At 36.5% G+C, this 21255-nt stretch overlaps 1 protein-coding gene across 1 annotated transcript; it reads right to left on the reverse strand.

Annotated features, from left to right (window-relative positions):
• Positions 1-403: 403 nt before the first annotated feature.
• LOC121431282 (poly(U)-specific endoribonuclease-like) lies at positions 404-14867 on the reverse strand. The gene is made up of 6 exons (XM_041628791.1): positions 14790-14867; positions 13926-14042; positions 12813-12963; positions 11866-12053; positions 1245-1465; positions 404-743 (listed from the first exon to the last, which is right to left on the reverse strand). The coding sequence occupies exons 1-6, from the start codon at positions 14842-14844 to the stop codon at positions 507-509; spliced, it is 969 nt and encodes a 322-aa protein (XP_041484725.1). The 5' UTR covers positions 14845-14867; the 3' UTR covers positions 404-506.
• Between the last annotated feature and the right edge of the window lie 6388 nt (positions 14868-21255).

A 21255-nucleotide genomic window follows, 5' to 3' on the forward strand; every position in this document is an offset into this window, starting at 1 on the left:
TTTTCCTTAGAAAGGAAGTAATTGTTGCTATTATTATTAATTGATCAAAATTAAGTAATTGCCTTATTTAATCGATATCGTAAGAGTACATCCCGAACTAAAACACACACACACCTTATGCATTTGACGTCATATGCACACCGCGCCCCCTCAGATGCGAAAGCCAGCAAAGTCAACATAAATTATGAAATGCATGTTTGTTCAAAAAAAAATCTAGATCTGAATGTATATCCATAAAGTCATTGATCTCTTGACAATTTGGTGTGTTTGTTTACAAAGGACATTTTGCAAATTTCCTGTAGAAAAAATTATGACACTGATGGATTTCCATAGAGTTACGATCGATTGGATCAATCGTAACTCTTAGTACAGCTGTAGTAAGACGGGGGTGGACGGGGCCCTGATCTGTAATACAGATCGCCAACATGACCAACGCACTCAATGAAATGGCTTCAGCCTCTAAGATGGCGGTGCTTTGACGTCAATGCATAAGGCATATGGCGGATTTATATGCTGAAATAAGCGGATCCGATCAAACTACGATCCTGGTAATCCCATGTTTGGATGGTCACGCTACTACCCTCGAGTTGGAAAGAGCAGGCAGAACCCGGATCAGACACGAAGCAAGTGGTGAAGAGCGCGAGCTCGAACTCGGGACTGACACCGTGCATGAGTGAGGACAACGTCTTCACATAGGTGCTGGAGCCATCCTTGACGCTGAATTGCATTAGAATCAGGTCGGGCTGTAACATAATGGCAAAAAAGGGGGAGGGAAAAAACTACAGTTAACCAAGTTAAGTATTTCCTAAGATTAGGGATTGTCAAGAGTCAAGTAGGCCTCATCCCCCAATCCTTTTGGTGATCAGTGGTAATTCTAGAATAATTTCGGATAGGGTCAGTTACTAAACTTTAGTATACTACTACTTCTACTGCTACTTCTACTACTACCACTGCTACTGCTACTACTACTACTACTACTACTACTACTACTACTACTACTACTACTACTACTACTACTACCACTACCACTACCAATACTACTACCACTACTATCTATACTAATACTACTATTGCCATGATTACTACCACTTTTACTTCTACTACTACTCCTATTCATACCATAATACTTTTTCTTTTTTTCTTCATCGTCATCTTCTTCTTCTCCTAGATCTTCATCATATTTCTTTTAATTGTTTAATGCCATCCTTGATTATGTTTTTTATGATAATGACTAAAATTCTTACATTGGCTTGCTCGACATATCCATAATAATTCGCTTTTCCTTCCTTTTCCAAGAGGTAAAACTGAAACCAGTTATGAAAACCAGAGACGGCCCCATTCTTGATCTCCCCGACGAAGGTGTGTTCAAAAGCAGAAGAATCCATCGGCCCGCTTGATCTGGAATAGAGCTGGAACCATATGCCCTCAATGTACGTCTTGAAATCACTCTCGTTGTCAAAGTACCCTGTCGAAAAAAGAGAAAGAAAGACAAATGACAATGTTGAAATTCATGGAATTGATTTTCAATACATCAGTATATCAAAATATGTTGAATATTGACAACTGAATTGGGGGAAAAGTATTCCTGTCATGGTACATAATTTATATGCATGCTGACTATACATGTATAATAAACATCCCAAACTACAATAAGAAAATACACACGGAAGACAACCCACACACAGAACTTGACACATAGGCCTACCCTCATAATATACTTACGCATCGGAATAGTAAAGAAGACATTTGATTGATTGATTGATTGATTTTATTTGGCAAGTCACCATAACATATATACAGTAGCATTAAAACAACAGGCTTGCACAGGATGACCCACGAAAGCTCGAAAGCTTATTTCCAGTGGGGTCCTGAATTAAGATAATAAAATGGTTCAATTATACTATTTACATATTAAAAATGAAGGAAAAAAAATCAGAATTTAGTATTACCAATAAATAATATATATAGACAAGAAATTAGATATATACAAGAATATAACGAAGAAGAAGAAGAAAAGAAGGAGAAGGAAGAGGAGCAACAGAAGAATAATGGGGACGAGGAGTAGGAGACGGAAGAAACTGATAACGAAGGAAAATAAATAAGGAGAAGAACAACAGCAAAAACGTTGACGACAATAACAACACGAAGAGGAGAATAGGAAGAGATAAAAGAAATAGAAATAGAAGAAAGAACATATCGAAGCTTCAATCACACTATGTAAAATACATAATAATACCTGGTAGAGAAGAGAAAAGACCTAGGTCAGTATTCAGGCTTAATCAACCGTATAACATATCATTTGCATCTTCTTTTTGACTCTCAAGTGAAAGATATTCTTTCAATTTCCTCTTAAAATGCAAAAAGTTTCCTATTTCCTTTATATAATTGGGAAGGGAATTCCAATGTTTTATAGCATTGTAATAAAAGGAGTTACCAATACTCCCTATCCTTTCTGGTAAGCAAAAGTTGAAATGGCTGTTTCTTGTATTATAGTTATGTATTTCGGTAACGAGATTAAAGTTTGATCCAATGTAATGGTTCGATCTATTGTGATAGATTTTATGCACGTGGTGCAAAATAAGCTGCTTTGATCTTTTGTTGACTTCAAGAAAACCTGCTCCAGTGAGTTCGGTATAGCCAACATGGGTTCTGGGACCAGAACAGTTAATGAATCTAACAATTTTATTCTGTATAATTTTCAACTTCTTTTTATCGAGTTCGCTTATGCCACTATACCAAGCAGGGTTAGCATAGTCAAATAAACTCTGAATAAGTGCAAAACAGAGAATACGCCTTGCTTTTTGATCCATACAACTTTGATACCTGTACAAAAATTTCAAACGGGCATTCGCCTTTTTTACGATTGATTCTACTAAAGATGAAAATGAAAGGGAGCTAGTCAACTCAATGCCTAAATACTTTACAGATTCTTTCCTCTGAATTATCTTATTATTGTATGATACTTCAAATTCAAATGAAGTTTTATGATTACTTTTAGAACAAAACAGAATGCTTTCGGTTTTGCCTAAGTGTAACGATAATCTATTATCAGTCATCCAATCGACACATGTAGACAGCTGTTCGCTAAGTTTTTCCTCAACAAATTTTGGGTTGGAATTTGAACAAAGTAGTACGCTATCATCTGCATACAATAATAATTTACAGCCAGCTTTTATACAAATAGACATGTCATTGATATAAGTTGAAAATAGGATTGGGCCTAAAATACTTCCCTGTGGAACTCCACACGTTATAGGCATAATTTTGGAACGAATATCGCGAATAGCCACTACTTGATGTCGATTCGACAAGTAGGATTTGAACCATGCTACAGTAGCCTGGTTAAAACCCAATATTTGTAATTTTTTTAATAAGATGCCGTGATTAACTGTATCAAATGCTTTTTGAAGATCTAGAAGTACCATCCCAACGAATTGTCCCTTAGAAATATTTGTTCTCAGATAATCAGTCAAGTGAATAAGGCATGTCTCGGTCGAATAGTCATGTCGAAAACCTGACTGATATTCGTAAATCATATCAGTTTCTTTAAAATATTTTTCGATCTGAACACATACCGCCTTTTCAAGAATTTTGGATACTATGCTTAAAACACTGATAGGTCTATAGTTTTCAACAGCAGTTTTATCTTTCTTCTTATGAATAGGAGTTACTTTTGCAATTTTCATATCCTCTGGGAAAGTGCTAGTAAAGATAGATAGATTTATCAAGAAATTTAATGGTTTGTACAAACTCTTTGCTCCTTCTTTTAGAAATTTAGCAGGTATCAAATCTAAACCAGTGCTTTTTGATACATTTAATTTACGCAACTCATTAAAAATGAATTGATCACTAACAGGTAATAATTCAAATTTATCTTGGCTTATATTTTTTTTTTCATAAAATTCACGAATCTTTTCACTGTCTGCACTAAAAATGTCTTTGCAAGATGGAAGTTTATCTACCAACGTAGCTGCGACATTTGTAAAATAGGAATTGAATTCATTGGAAATAGTTATCTTATCATGACATAATTCTCCATCAATTGAAACGACTAATTCTTGGTCCTTTCCATTTTTCTTTTTTAATCCCAAACTTTTTAGATTCTGCCAAAGTCTTTTAGAATCATTTTTATTTTCTTCTATTTTATTTTGAAGGTACTCTAATTTGGCCTTTTTCACCTCTCTTTGAACCATATTTCTTAATTTCTTGTATCTTTTGGAAAGCGTGTCATAATCCTGATCGCTTAGATTTTTCTTCATTTTTCTATACGCCACATTTCTTTCTCGAATAAGAGAAATAATATCTTTAGTCATCCAGTTTTCTGATCTCTGTTTAATTCTAATCCGTTTTTGAGGCGCTATCATATTCAACGTTGAAATAAAAGTATTTTGAAAAATTGACCAAGCCTTATTTACGTCAGTGCATTGGGTTAAATCTGACCAATCAACGGCAGACAATTTAAGATTGAAAGATTCTTCGCTATATTTTTTCAACGATCTAATATCAGTGGTTCTGTGAACACCTATAGCCAGCCTAATTTTCTTTCGTGTACAGAAAGTAAAAGAATGGTCACTAATACCAAGATCAATAACACCACTTTGACTTATTTTTTGTTCGTTATTACAAATCACATGGTCCAATAAAGAAGAACATGTGTGTGTGACACGGGTTGCATCTTTGATGAGTTGGCTAAATCCATGAAGACTCAATAAGTCAGTATATTTTTTGCCAGTGGAGATTTCTGAAATAGACAAACATTCATATCGCCTAAAAGTATAATTTCATCATCTTTCTTTAATGTATCGAGAATATTTGACATCTTCTCAATAAATTGATTGCTTTTCGGAGGCCTATAAATGACGCCAGCAATAATTGGTTTTGATCTTGGTAGAAGCAAATTAATCCACAGTGATTCAGAATCACTTGTACTTAAAACATCTATGATATTGAATGCAATATCATTTCTGACATAAAAACATACACCACCCCCAGAGCCTAATAATCTATCATTGCGTATTACTTTGTATCCATCTATATTGATTTCTTCATCGTTCACCGAGTCATTTAGCCATGTTTCTGTGAAAGCAATGACTGCAAGATTCTTTCTCTTAAAAAGAATTCGAAGTTCTGAAATTTTTGGTAGAATAGATCTAACATTTAGATGTACAAAGTGAAGACCTTTTACAGCAAATATGTTTTCAAAATCTTGATAAAGTAAACTTGAATCCTTCGAGTTTTTTTGTTGTAAATTTGGCTCTGGAATGTATTCGGGTACCCGAATTTCTTCCTCACAGTTTACAATAGTATTATTGTAGTCATCAAATAAAGATTCACAGAAAGATGGTAAAAAACAGGTTGAACAAAACCATTCTTCATCTGGGCTCAAATATAGATTTGAATATATTTCCAAGCTTATTTCTTGACAGTGAATATGATACCATCTTTTACAAGTGGAACAAAGAAGGCCGCACTGATTTGATTTTACTGGTTTTTCACAGTTTCCACATGGAAACTTAAATTTTGGGCCTGGGTTTGATTCAATATCACCAGACAATAATAAGAGAAGGAAAACAAAGATTTTGGTCACTTCCATATTCATTAATTCTATGGAAGGGATCCATTTGTTTTGAAAATAATAAAAGTACAAATTGGGACATATCATTCTGAAGTTAATTTTTTCATAACAAGTCGTTTTGCAGGTAAATTCGTGCATAAACACAGAAATCACCAGGTTAATCAATGTGTTATATAAATCAAAATTTCCCATTTCCATCTTTGCCATCGTAGTATCATATTCTTCTATCCATCTAATAGGTATTTATGGAGATACATGTCTTTAACCATTTAGTAATGATCTCACTAACAGTAAATAGTCCTGCCACTCTCTTGTCGAAGTCCTCGATCTGGTTGTCTCACCATGCCTTCTAACATTTCCGTGTATGTTGGTCGTAGGAGTAGCTACGTCAGCATAGGACCTTCCATCAAAGAAGTTTGGACGTCGATGCTTCTGGTTTGGTAAGACACGGCGGATGTTTGCTGCGAAGATACCCTGGCCACCTTTGTTAAGGTGGACCCCATCACGACCTAGGTGCTGCTCGCCGATGTTGTCATTGATGACGAACCCCCATGAGTTTCGCCTCGCAGTATCCTCAAGGTGGAGTTGACGAAGTCGATCCTCCTCTCTTGGTACCGCGACTCCCATCGTCTGTGGATGATGCCAGATAGGATGACCTTCAGCCCCTTTCTAGCAGCAATATTTCCTACGTCCACGATCTTGTTGTGTAGATATTTGGGGCCATCATTGGTGTTGTTTGTACCGACATGCACAATAACGGTACCTCCTCGAACGATGTCGGCACACTCGTTAGACATACATGTCAGAATGTCTTCGGACCTGGCACCCGGAATGGAACGACATCTCACTTTCATTTTGCTTGCCAGGCGACGACCATCAATGTTCTTCAACATCGAATCTCCCAACAGAAGCACGTCGTGCGCCTTACGTCTCTGGCGTTGGTTGACCCCGACCTGTCTCCACTCACTGGCGGAATCCGACGATTCTTCTCCGTTCGCTTCTCCCTCCACTCCAAGAATCTCGAATCGGTTGCTAGTTGGAATGTTGGATACAAATTCTCTTGAATTCACAGTTGGAAGTTGAATGTTTAATGATGATTGTAGGATGCTCGAGTCTCCTTCGGCTGATGTTGTCTGTTGTACAAATGCATCGTCTATGTGATGAATGCTATGACAGTCTTCCACAACGATGGTGGAGGTTGAGGCGTCACGGACGTCTTTCTGTGCTTCCAGTCGCTTAAGTCTGTTGTCGATGTTTTTGACAGTGTCCAAGATTTCGAGTAGAATAGGCCTAACCGATTGATCATCACAAGTAACATTCTCTCGCTTACTAGTAACCGACTCCTCTCTTCCATTACCAGCGATTGTGGCCTTTCCTGCGTCCATTGCTCTTTTTAGTCGAGAGATGAGCGTTGCCTTCACCCCGCTTTTCTCCAGTCCTAACTTACTGAGTTCTGCTCGGAGTTCTTTAACCCTGAATTGTTCAATGTTTACTAGTGTTGCCATTATTTTGATTGTGACGAAATAAAGAGAAATAACGTTAAAAAGACGCGATATGACGTAATCAAATGTCTGTACAGAATGGCGCAATGTTGGAAATTTCACGGCGCACAGTAAGAAAAGTCTCTGCGTAGGCCTTGGGTTGAAACTGTTTCCATGGCAACTTGTTTTTGTTTTTGCGCGTCTGATAACAAAATCCACTGATTTTCGTTAGAAAAAGTTGAAGATTTTTTCGAATTTCGTCAATTACTCCAAGGATAATATGTTTAAGAATATATAACAAGCACCTTCCTAGTCAGCACGCTGTCCGCTATCCGGTGATGTAAACTTTATTGGCAGAGATATGATATTTTCCGAAATAATTATCCAAAAGTAGGAGCAACCAAAAACACGTCTGCTTCCTCCAAATGTATACCTCGCACTTCTCATCAGTTAAATCATTTAATATTATTTCGGGTTCTATGATGATGGGTGGGGCGATGGAATCCTAGTTTTGCCAATTTTCCTGATATTCATTTTTATTACCGTGTGTTTATCTGGACAGATTGAATCATATTAACTTACTATATATAACTGCATTTGCAGCCATTCTGAAGAGGCCTGTGCTTGATATGTAACAGACCTTATGCATATGACGTCATAATCTCGTGGCGCCCTCGCGCAGAGGATATAGGAATACGCGTAAGAGATATGCCAGCTGCAGATCACCAACGCGAGCAAGGCAAGGATTCAGTCTCTAAGATGGCACCGCGATGATCGCCATGCCTAGGGCTATATATAGCGGTTCTAGGACAATTACCCCCCGGAAAACTCCTACCCCCGGACGATTACCCCTGGACAATTAACCCCGGACAATTACCCCCCAGACAAGTAACCCCCCCCCCGAGGATAATTACCCTCCCCCCGGACAATTACCCCCTGAGGACAACTACCCCCCCGGACAACTACCCCCTGGACAATTACCCCCCCCCCCGGATAACTACGGGGGTATAATTCGCATACATTCGTAATTCCGAAGTTACGGTTATTCCGAAGGTTCGTATTTCCGAAGGTTCATAATTCCGAAGGTTCGTAATTCCGAAGGTTCGTCAATGCGAAAACGAAATAAGGTTCGTAATTCCGAAGGTTCGTCAATCCGAAAACGAAATAAGGTTCGTAATTCCGAAGGTTCGTTAATCCGAAAACGAAATAAGGTTCGTAATTCCGAAGGTTCGTTAATCCGAAAACAAAATGAGGTTCGTAATTCCGAAGGTTCGTCAATCCGAAAACGAAATAAGGTTCGTTAATCCGAAAACGAAATAAGGTTCGTTAATCCGAAAGCGAAATAAGGTTCGTAATTCCGAAGGTTCGTTAATCCGAAAACGAAATAAGGTTCGTTAATCCGAAAATCAAATAAGGTTCGTATTTCCGAAAATGAAATAATATTCATTTTGGTAACAAAAACGGTGTTGTCATTACAAGATTACACGATATTATGCAATGACGATCGATGATACATGCATGTGTTGTGGCCAAAAGCATGTATTTCATTAAGAATAGGCGCCCTGATCAAGCATAGGCTAATTTCGATTTATCTGAGCAATTGCTGCCTAAGCAAATGGTTTAAAGATGCAGGGGATCAAGTGTGTTGGTCGCGTGCGAGTAACCTCTAGATAATAGGATTTGTATTGGAGGGGATGTCATTTTTAATAACAGCTTCTGCTGGTAATAAAAATAATACTATAATAATGATCCTTGTGAGATGTTGAAAGCGCGAATCGCAAGCTCAAACTAGTAGACATTCCATGTAACAAGACGTGAACTTAAACATTCTGAGCAGTTTTTTTAATCGTGAGAAAGATGTGTACACTGTTAGAAAATTTATCCTTAAAATAAAAGAAGTTCCTGCAGCAGAGTCTCGAGATCATCTGTAATCTTATTGAATTGCGTAATCTTACAGGAATTTGGTACTTGGTGTATGGAATCTTACAAATTTCCTTGAATAAAACACCCTTTTCCCCTTTTTTTAACAGACCTGTTATGTTAAATTGCAGACAAATTCCTGTTTTATGAATTTACAGAATGATTCTGTTATTGCTTTCTGCAAAATCTTCTGTTTATTTTCTGTAAAATCACGGGGTTTTTAACAGTGTATCTTTCTAAAGAAATTATTAACTCGAGGGCGAGTTGTAATTTGTTTATATACTGACCTGTTTTAAGGACTGCATTTAGTGACTCAAGAGCGCGAACCGCAAGCTTAAAATTTGTGATATTCCACCTGAAAACTGGACATTTTATATTTTTTGTAACCAGGAATAGAATGAGTTCCTCAATAAACAATACTTGATGCGAGCGAGAAACGTGAGCCAAAATTTTCCGATTTCCAACCTGAAAACTGGACATTCTAAGCATTCTTGTAAAAAAAAAATAATAGCTGGGAGAACAGTTTTCAGAACTGAAGTGGCTTCCCTGGGTAAATAATATCTATATCATTCTAGGCCTACATGAAATTTCCAAAAGTTTGAGCACGTGATTCACTCGCAACATCTCACAAGGATGCCCTTTTAACAGTAATTGACCAAAAAGGCGAATTTTACATCTTCAGATTTGATTTCTTCCCCCCCCCCCCCAACCGCTTGCTCGCTACGCTCGCAGAAATGAAACGTAAATATATAATTTATCAATCAGTGATCACTTAATTTTTTTTGCTCAATTCAATTACTACAAAACACACAACCTCTTTACACAGATGATGATCTCATGGTGAAAATATACGTTTGCACCAAATTGCCCCTATTGGCCCCTTTTTTTGGCTTTGCCCCGCCCCCCCCCCCCCAGGAAAATATATTCCGCCGCCACTGGTTGAAACACGCATCTTCTTCATGGCTAACTGCAAAAAAGTTCTTTAAATGTCCCCTTTAGATCAGGTCAGAGCTTATATATTTAAAATTTCTGTTTGCGATCTTGCTCGCAGTTATTATCTAAAGTTAGTTACATAGGCATTTCGTTTTGAAGATCACAAACATATTGCCCATCATATTAAAAAAAATATATAGCTCACGCTCGCATTATTTAAAAAGGGTTTATCATGCTATTACATATTTACTTTATGACTGTTAGGACTACCCTTTCAAAGAAACAAACAAAAATCAACTTTAAGCTGCCGATCGAGGAAAATGTGGCTGAAAAAAATATTGTCCCTCCCCCCCCCCATTTGACGAAAGTTGGATCCGCCGGGAGGGAGGGAGGCAGGGGGCACTTGCACTCAAAATGAAATAAAAAACAGAGAAATGAATATTTTCCAAAATGGGAAAGTTCCTTTTTCAAAAATAAATATGCCGTTTTTCGTGTTTTTTTCGAAATAAAATACTCTTTTTAAAGTATACAAGTTAAGTTTTCAGGCTGGAATATTGCAAATTTTCAGCTTGCGCTTCGCACTCTCATTCGATTGGTGAAATATGCATCCTAAAGAGGTCACTAAATGCTTTCTTTAACAGGTTTCTTTTCTGGTCAGTATGTTTAAGCTGCGTTTTGCGCTCGTGTTAATTTTTTAGTTAGATGCACATCTTTTTAATGACAGCAGAAATCTGTTCGGATTTTAAAAAACTTATTTTCATTTTTTATTGAAATGCCCTAAAGTTTTAGCTTGCGATTCACGCTCGCAACACCTCGCAATTATGCCATTTTGAGAATAATTGACGCCAAAAACGTTTTACAACTTCACCTTTGAATTTGTTTTACCAAGCCGCTCGCTCATTACACTCTCTCCCGAAAAATAAAGCCTAAATATACGTTTTGCCATAATAAGAAATCACTTCAAAAAAGGTTTTTCTCTACTTAATCACTATCAAACACACAATGACTTCAAGCAGATGATAATCTTAAGGTAAAAATATCACCAAAGTGCCCATTTTGACGTATGAGTTTCATTTTTTGGCTTTACATCCCAACGAAAATTCGTTCGGCCGCCCTTGCCTTCCCATCCTCATAATAATTGAACGGCAACAGTGTCCCCCGCCCCATCCCCCTTGCCTCTGCTTTCCCGGTTTTCATTTTTCGGATTAACGAACCTTATTTTGTTTTCGGATTAACGAACCTTATTTCGTTTTCGGATTAACGAACCTTCGGAAAAACGAACCTTATTTCGTTTTCGGATTAACGAACCTTCGGAAAAACGAACCTTATTTCGTTTTCGGATTAACGAACCTTATTTCGTTTTCGGATTAACGAACCTTATTTCGTTTTCGGATTAACGAACCTTCGGAAAAACGAACCTTATTTCGTTTTCGGATTAACGAACCTTCGGAACAACGAACCTTATTTCGTTTTCGGATTAACGAACCTTCGGAACAACGAACCTTATTTCGTTTTCGGATTAACGAACCTTCGGAATAACGAACCGTCGGAATAACGCCACAAATGTTCGGATTAACGAACCCTTTTTCGTTTTCGGATTAACGAACATCGAGGTATAGGCAATTTACGTGTTTCGGAATTACGAACCTTCGGAATAAAGAACCTTCGGAATTACGAAGTGTAACCGTATAATTAGTTGTCCTGATCCCATATATAGCTTTAGTGCGAGATTATCTCATCGGCTTACGCATTAATCATGAAATGCATAAACCTCTTCATGCTCTTCACTGAAATTCTTTCCAATAACGGTCAATGCTATATACATTTACGCCAACGAAATCGACCTCACAACGAGCAGACCGATTACGTTATTTCGAATGGGATATCATCGGTCGGTGTGAAATCACTTTTCATTGAGTACGATTGCATAAGATAACACCCGCACACGTTACATACCTTTTTTGTTCAGAAGTGCATAGGTTATCTTCATGACTTCGGTCCCCATGACGTCGTTCATGAAATTGTCCATTTCAGATGTGACAATATTTTCAGTTTCTCCGGTTTTCATTATGTAATTGTCGAGGAGTTTTTCGAACGAGTCCCATGTCCCTCCCATGTTAGACGTCTTTACGTAGTCAAAGAAGCTGGTGAGAAACGCAGGGTTTGAAAGTGGTATGAGAGAGAGAGAGGTCCGGTAGGTGAAGAGAAAGAGAGGGAGAGCCATATACAGACACACGTAGAGAAAGACATGTATTATATACCCTCATTACATATGCATCCCGTTTGAGTTTTTGCGCCAAGGAGTGTCGAATCAAAAAGACTTGTTGTTACCAATTTCAAAGTGGCTTCCACAAACTGTTGAATTTTAACCAATATCATGCATATTTCCGATTGTAAGCATTGTAGAAGATTAATACATTTTCAGGAAAATAAAATGATTAAGATGTGTGGCATTTCAAATACATTTTAGACAAAAATAGCAAATGATATTGGCCTCCATCTTGAAACTTCATGAAAATTGACATTTCTTTTATAATAACAATTGCAATATTAAATGTTTTGTATGAACAAAATATAAGAGTATTCATATATGATTTTAATTTTGTAGCCATCGTCTGAAATAACTTTGCTATCTGAAATTAATTCCAGCCTGCATTTCTATAAATCCAGAGTTGACGGATTCTGATAGAACATGATAATAAAGAAATATTATGGGACAAGAACACCTCCTTGGGGTACGACACTTTGATTGTCAATACTTCATTCTTTATGAATTAAACATGCTTGTTGCAACCGTTAAACAACTACTGTAAGGTGCATATAACAAACAGCGTTGTAAAATCTTTATACAACGTTTTTACTGTGTGTAATGGCTACTTTTGAAGAACTTGGGTCCTGCTTACTTGTTGCCACTTTTGTCTTGTTTTAGGCCTGTGTCTGTGATCTTCGTCTGTACGTTAATATCGTAATCAGAACTACTCAGACGATTGACATCTGCATTCCAAAGATCTTGTGCGAGGGAGCTCAGTTCTGACTCAGAAAGCCCAGCAGCTCCTTAAAGTGGGAGAAAACATTTAATAGCAGTCCATACATCTACATGATGGATTTATATTTCTTCATTCTTCTCCTCCAAGAATGTAAATAAACAGAAAGGATTTACAACGGCTTTGATTTATTTCATTATTGCTGAATCTTATTTTGTTACAGAGGAGATATGTTTACAAACTTGTATGGAAATATTAAGTGATCATGATTCCAATTTATGATGTGTAAGAAAAGCGAAAGACTTGCATATAATGGACTACATACATGAACTGTTTTAACAAAGTATATTTACTTAACTTTATTCAATTCAATTCAATATTGATTTAATTCCAATAAAACATACATGTTTCATACAATTGCATGAACTCTTATAATCTAGCAATTTAAAATTAAAATATAATGAATGATATTTTAAAAATGATCAATAGTGGAATAGGGTGGTCATTAACAATTCAAAGAATAAACAACTTTTCAAAAATTATTATTATCAGATTTTGCCCAATTTTCATTTATCCAGATGTCATAATTTTCAGAGTGGAGCGCTCTTTAAGCTCTTGTGAAGCGTTATTGTTTGACACGTTTGGACACTTTTATTGCAAATTGTATTTTAATTGGATATCAGAAAAAAATCCAAAATTTGTCAGGGAAAATAATGCTTCACAATATGCTTTATATGAAGAAGAAATGAATACGCAAATATTTTATTAAGATAGGGCACCGAATCAAAATATTTTTGCTGCAAAGTCGGTGAATTGATCCAGGAGTCCAAATAATAAAACATATTTGTATTTCTTGTCATTCACATTATTAAAGTTTATGGACACACACATTAAAAAAAATATAGTAATAAATTGGAATACTGACATGCACTTTGGGGGAATTTTCCCAAATTAAATATCAGCTTTAAGCAAGTTAAGAGAACATAACAAAATCCTATTATCAATTAAAAGTTGAATGAAAAGAGGTCAAACCTTTGCATCTGCTGAAATAGTCTAGGCAACAGTCCTGATACCTCACACATGCGCTGTTACATTGACAGTCATAATTTGAATTATTGTCACCACATCGACCTGAGCAAGAGTCGGCGTCTGCGTGCAAAAATTAACAAACAAATATAAACCTACATACATCTTTATTTCCGAACATCGGGCCAATTCAAATATGATTATATAACTATTACAAATCCTTAAGGTAAGGTCATTCACGTACTTAAACTAAGGCACCGTTGCATTCCTACAAGCATCATTTACCATGACAAGGAATACAATTATTAAAGACTCTGATTGAAACACCCTTGTGTTTATTTTCTAGATTTAGTAAAAATCTTAAGTTTTCTAATTTTGCCTAGAGATCCAATACTAACATTTCAACGTTGCTCCGTGATATCGTACATTATCCTATCACTATCATCATAATCATGGCAAGTAGATGATGATTCGAACACATTGCTGTAAAAAGAACATTATTGCAAAAGTATCTTTGCAATCAGGACTCGGATCTGATAAACTGCATTTTTTTGTATTGTTTTTCTTTAATCATACTTTATCATGTCCGTCCACAAAAAAAGCGTTTTGCAGTAAACCACAGACATTTTACAAGTTTAAAGGGTTATATAAATCTCTTCACTGGATTCTGCGGACCTTTCAAATATTTTACTCATTCGTTGAAATTTACAACAATTGTGATAATGTCAAGGTGCAACATGTCAACAAGATTACAATCATATAGAGCCAGCTTCAATACGTTCGCAGAAACTCAGAACATGAGGAAATATCTTTAAAAATTGTAGAATGTCTAATTTCCAACTATGTCAAAGAATGGTAAGCTTCACTCACAAGTTCCCAAAGCAGATGCCAATAGGCACAGAGCAAGGATTTCCAGTGTCTTCATGGCGATGCATATGACGTTAATTGCTCGTCTAATCATGAAAGCAATATGATAACTTTGTGAAATAAGAAAACTATATATTGTTCTCTAATAGTCTCTGGGTACGTTGAGATAGGGCAGGGCTGCACCAACAGGGGTTTAGGAGGAATGCCCGGTCAGACCCCTTCCTCTTTTTTTTAAGAAATAGTTTTTTTTTCAATGTATAGCCTGTTGATTTTGTAGGATAAAAATTGTAATAAGGGGCATTGTTGGCATTACCCCCCCCCCCCTCTCCCCATTACAACCGTATGAGCCTGTATGGGATATGTAATACAGGGGTATAACACGTACAGACCATGTGACCAACCAATAAATTGAAACGTCTTCTATACATTTTTTTTCGGATTTAATCTGGGTTATATCGTCAGTGGTGGTGAGAGGGGGGGGGGGGGTGGGTGTGCATGTCACACGGTCGTGGATCCAGGTGGGCGTTCAAAGAACTCTCGACAAGGGAAGGGGCAACAACTATTAACAAAAACGAGCAAAAGATTTTAAAAAGAAAATATATAGTAAATCTATACAATTCCGCTCAGAGGGATCGCCATTAAGTCTAAAGCATGTTCGAGATACAAGGGGCAATAACCAAAGCCATTCGGGAAGGAAACATTCTCCGTTGAAACTTATAACAACTAAACAAGAGATTAAAAAAAAGTCCAGGGGAACTCTTACCTCTGCCCCCCCCCCTTGAAATATGTTAGAAGAAACCTTACATTTGACAGACATGTGGACGATTGTGTTGCAAAAAGCGTGGAAATCATTTGAGGAAAATGCATCTTATCATAATATTTTTACTATGATTATGATAATCATATAGTTATCTTAAATAAACAAGCCGAATATCTTGCGTCAATACAAAACATCTGTCGATTTCATTTAGAATTCTTGCATGCAAGCAAGGGATTCGAGATTCAAGACAGTTAATTGTCTGTGTGAAATGTTGCTGGCCGAGATATATAACCGGAAATCTAATTTATTATTTTATGGTGTTGAGGAAGAAGATCAGGGAAACATCTACAACACTCTGCTAAAAGTTTTCACTATTCTCGGCATCGATGAGGAAAAGGCCAAGGACATACAACTCGTGAACGCCCACAGGCTGCCCCGACGCAACCCGATTGGAACCCAAGATACCCGTTCATCAGGCCGAGCAGCCCCCGCCCCGATCATCGCAAAGTTTGTTCGGATGCCCGACCGGGACCTGATCCTCTCCACCTTCGAGAACCTGAAGCGACCTACTCCGCAGCCCGCCCCGCAGCCGCAAGGATCGGCCTCAGCCATGCTGCCACGCCCCCCTCGCATAACGGTGAGGACGGACCTACCACCCACATTGAAGGCTCGCCGCGGTTACCTCGCCGAGGTCGCCTACAAGCTACGGAAGGAGAAAAACCTGTCAACCAGAATTAAACTACAAGGAGTTAAAATAATCCTCCAGTGGAAAGAGAAGGGCACAACGACGTGGAAAGCATACGATGAGTAGTTAAGCTGCATTATCTTCACATCTAGATCATTATCGTCAACCTTTCTTGAGGAATTCAAAATGTATGTATAAATAGGAAATAATCGTGATACCCCATGATACCAACAAGTCAGAACGGAGTGAACCTGTCAACTGTTTTCAAAATTGTCAAATCGTCTAGAGGAGGAAATGAAAAAAGGGACATCAACATTCCATCAGGTGATATCTACATCTTCTCATGAATAATACTAATAATAGTGAATAGTAATGTACTCATAAAATATGTTTCAAGGGTCAATTCTCGTTCATCTGCAGTTTCATGTTAACCCCCCCCAAAAAAAAAAAAAAACAAGAAAAACTCCGTTTCTATTTCATAATCCAGATGTCATTTTTCATAAGATGTCATCCAGATGTCATTTTTCATAAGAAAGAGAATTCAATATAGCTTGGAACCCAAGATTTACTTTAGAAAACATTGAAGTCATCAAAACTTTTGTCCACCTAACCATCGGACATTTTTTTTATTTATTCATTATTTGAAGTTACCTGAACATGATGCTATTCGTTCTTGTTTTAGTTTGCCCCCCAACCCCCTCCGAATAAAATGAAATGATTTGATTTACAAAGGAAACAACAGACAATGTTATCTATGTTGCTCAGAATTCTCACTTATGCTGTTTTGTAAAATTCAACGGAAATTTTATTCATAGTCATAAGGACATTTTTTTTTCTCAATTTCAGTCAAGCCAAATTGTACCCGTAACTGTAGTAAAAACATAGTTTAGTCGAATTGATATTCTATATTCAGTATTGATAATGCTGCTTGTTTGCCATGGGTATGGTTTTCGATCGAGTCACCCCAAAGAAGATAATAATTAACTTTGGTCAAAAAAAAGACAAAACAAAACAAAGAAACCAGCCCCTCCGGCAAATTTCGCACATTTTATTTTATTACTGATTACATCACTACCATGAATACGATACGCATTGCTTTATCATTCTGAAATATGTTTTATGACCAGTTAAGAGGTGTCCTCCAGCACACATCGAGAATATTGTAATTGATATGGATTTTGTCACTCGACTATTATTGTTATAAACCTTTGTTTTTATTTACCAAATGGCCATTTTGCACAGATAAATATTCCTAGATTTATGATTTCTTATGTGTGTAACCTGTTGAAATTATGAGTCTTGAATTTTGCGATCATGCATACAGTATTTTTCCCGCCACTTTTTCAATTCATCCCATAAACGACAACTCTTCTTAGCTTGACCCGTCCAATTAAGCATTGTCTCAAATAGGATTACGATTGACTTGTCAAATATCTTTTGAACGGTTTGTCATGAAAGATTTGGTCGTTAAGTGAGCATGTATTAGAACATGACTAATGATCATGGGTAAACTGCATTGACCTTTGCCTAATCTTTTTATTTCTCTTCTCTCTCCCTTCACAATGGCAAATCATTACGTAACACATACTGCACAATTGAACGACAACCTATACTGAAAGTCAAGTTTTTGTACTTGCTCTGTAATTACAAACGCTATTGGTTTTATTCATAAAACAACCATTGTTTGTTTTGCTATTAATAAAAGAAAAGAAAAGGAAAAAAAAGATCTTTGTTCGATAAAAAGAAAGAAAGGGAGAGAGAAGGGGAAAAAACCCTTTCACGTATCATCACCAGTATGTTGACTATGCTTATACAACTGTATGTCTATTGAACTGCAATGGTTGAACCATTATCGTACTTAACATTCTTTTAGTATTTTTTTTTCCCGCCATTTCTCAAATTTCATCCCTATATACGCCCACAACTTGTATGTCAACCATTAATCTCTCAATCCAATTAAGCATTGTTCCAAATTAGTTTACGATTGACATGTCAAAATATTTTAAACGGTTTTTTCTTTTATATAAAGATTTGGTTGACATGCGAGCATGTGACTGTTGACCCTGGGCTAACTGAATAGTCCTTGCCCGATCTTTTTATTTATTTCTCTTCTCTTTCCGTTTACAATGGCAAAATTCATTACGTAATGCATACTGCAAAGTCTAGTGACAATCTGTATAACAGAAACAACTTCTTTTGTACTTGCACTCTAATTACATTCTTCAACGTTGTATGTTTTATTCATAAAACAAACTTTATTGTGTTTTTTTTCCTATTATAAGAAAAACACTTTGAAAAAAAGGAAAGAGAAGAGAAACATTTTACCCTTCCATGTATCATTGCCAGTGTGTTGATTATACTTATGCAAACTGTACAATATGTCATTTCAACCACCTGGTTGGAACAATTACTTTTAGTCTCGTACTTAACATTCCTTCATATAGTATTTTTCCCGCCACTTCTCGAGTTCATCCCTACATACGGCCCACCTTTTGTGTATCAATCCCTTTATCTTTCTCTATCCAATTAAGCTTTGTCCCAAATTGGATGACGAAATTCATTCTTGGACTTTTAAACTGTCAGGAAAGATACGATTAGCATATTTTTATTTCATAAAAGGTTGTTCTCTATTATTTAATCTCAATGCATGCAATCACCTTGAATTATCGCATCCACAGGTTTCATGTAGGCGTGATTATCATGCACCATCGATCATTCCCCGCCTACCTAATTGTCCATGATTATTATTGGTCGATACGTGAGCATGTAAGAACATGAAGACTGACCATGGGCAAACCTCATTGACATTTGCCTAATCATTTTTTGTTCTGTTCTCTGTCCCTTTACAAACAAATCATTACGTAATGAAGTTTATGTACAGCTCAGGCTAGCAAAACCAGAATACCGCAAGTGAACTTTTTTGTACTTGCACTGTAATTACATTCTTCAACGGTATTCATAAAACAACCTTTTATTGTTTATATTGTTATTATAGACGAAAATTTGTTAATTCAATTGCTTTTATCCTCTGATTAAAAGAAAGGGAGACAGAAGGGGAAAAATCTACCCTCTTATGCATGTTGATTACGCTGATACAAGTGTATAAACTGTGCATTATATGTCCTTTCTACTACATGGTTGTACCATTATCTTTAGTCACGTACTTAACATTTTTCCATATAGTATTTTTCCCGCCACTCCTCGAATTCATCCCCATATTTACAAGAACCTTTTTGTGTACCAAACGCTCAATGTCTCTATCCAATTAAGCATTGTCTCAAAGCGGATAGCCAAATTCATTATTTGACTTGTAAACGGTCTGCTGGTGAAGATATGCTAAAAGTTTGTACTGTACCTTCATTTCATGTAAACTCAATGTAATCAATTTGCTTTATCTCATCCCCAGGTTTCAATCACTAAGGCATGGTTATGCACCACTGATCACTACCCACTCCTCAATGAAACTTTCGATTAAATAATAGTTGGCGGGTTCGTGTAGTCACTGACCTTGTCGTCCCCACCAGTCTTTTTGACAGTGCTTATCATTCTTTAAATCAATTGTTTGTTTGTTTGTTTGTTTTTGTACTTCAACATTTACTTCAGCTACTCTAAATGATCGCAAACTTAAACAAACTTTTATGTTCGTTTATGACTGTCTTAGCAGTATTTTGTTTTTCTAAGATGTGAGAAACCTAATCGTTTCTGGCTAATGGATCTGACATCATGTTTGCTTTTTTCCCTTCTTTTCATGTTTCTTGATATTCATCTCTCAAGCATACCAATTCATGTCCTTTCAAAACAGATTTTTTTTTTTTTACCGATAGAAACCACTGTAAATAATCAAATGTTCGATATAGCTGAATTTAAGCTCTGTTTGTTAATTATGTCTTGTCTCGATTCCCCCTTTGTTAATTCTAAGTATTGCTGCTGAAATTGTTTTATTGTATTTTTTTTTTGGTGGTCGGGCTTTGCTCTTCTGCCTATTCATCATTGACCAAGATGGGTCTTATTCATTTTGTACTTGTATATTATGTTCCAATTGCTGATACACGAGCACCACTTTCAAACATGAACACACCTTCACGCACACACACAATCACCTGCACCACTTGCACACTTGCAGTTGACCTCTCTCCAAACCTCCGGTACTTTACATTTTCACGCCCCCCTGTCTGAGTCACATACCTTTACCCCGGACATCATTATTGAGAATTCGCAAGATAGCAAATATTACACTCCCCAAGAATTTAATAACAAATTTAATAATACTTCAGACAATATTTCACTTTTTCATGCAAACATACGAAGTATAAATAAAAACTTTGAATATTTAGTTAACCTCTTACACTCATTAAACAACTTTCCCTTTTCCGTAATTGGCTTAACCGAAACATGGTTACATGAAAATTCCCCTGATATTTTTAATCTACCTAATTATAATTTAGTAAGGACTGACCGTAAAGAAAGAAGAGGTGGTGGCGTTGCCTTTTATATTTCACATAATCTTAAATTCACAGTTCGTTCTGATGCAAAATTATCTCATGCAGAGTCTTTGTTCATAGAGATCGAAAATACTAGTTCCAAAAACATTATCATAGGATTGATTTATAGACCCCCTAATTCAAATACAGACCTCTTTCATGATGAATTAGAACAATTTCTTTATAAAATAGGGGATGAAAACAAACATATTTTTCTACTCGGTGATTTTAATATTAACTTCTTGCCATCAATCGATAATAATAATGCAACTAATTTCATGAAATTGATGTACTCATTTGGCTTCCTTTCTATCATTAATAAACCCACCAGAATTAATTTAAATTCATCAACTCAAATTGATAACATTTTTTCGAACATCCATAATAGCAAAGCTATCGGAGGGATCCTCTGTTCTGAAGTTTCGGACCACCTACCTATATTTTTAACTTGTAAATGTAAACTATCTCACCCAAAATCCAAAAAAGAATATTTCTATCGTAAAGAATCTAAACAAAATATTGAACTATTAAAGCAAGATTTAT

Source organism: Lytechinus variegatus, chromosome 17 (genome assembly GCF_018143015.1).
Source record: "Lytechinus variegatus isolate NC3 chromosome 17, Lvar_3.0, whole genome shotgun sequence".
In the NCBI taxonomy this organism is placed as follows: domain Eukaryota; kingdom Metazoa; phylum Echinodermata; class Echinoidea; order Temnopleuroida; family Toxopneustidae; genus Lytechinus; species Lytechinus variegatus.

What these genes read in the sequence shown, in the direction of transcription:
- LOC121431282 (XM_041628791.1), bottom strand. Translation starts at nt 14,844, where the DNA reads ATGAAGACACTGGAAATCCTTGCTCTGTGCCTATTGGCATCTGCTTTG. An exon ending in GGCATCTGCTTTGGGAACTT is followed by an intron (nt 14,043 to 14,789) that starts GTGAGTGAAGCT and finishes TTTTGCACGCAG; the next exon opens with ACGCCGACTCTTGCTCAGGT. An exon ending in TGCACTTCTGAACAAAAAAG is followed by an intron (nt 1,466 to 11,865) that starts GTATGTAACGTG and finishes TTTTTTCGACAG; the next exon opens with GGTACTTTGACAACGAGAGT.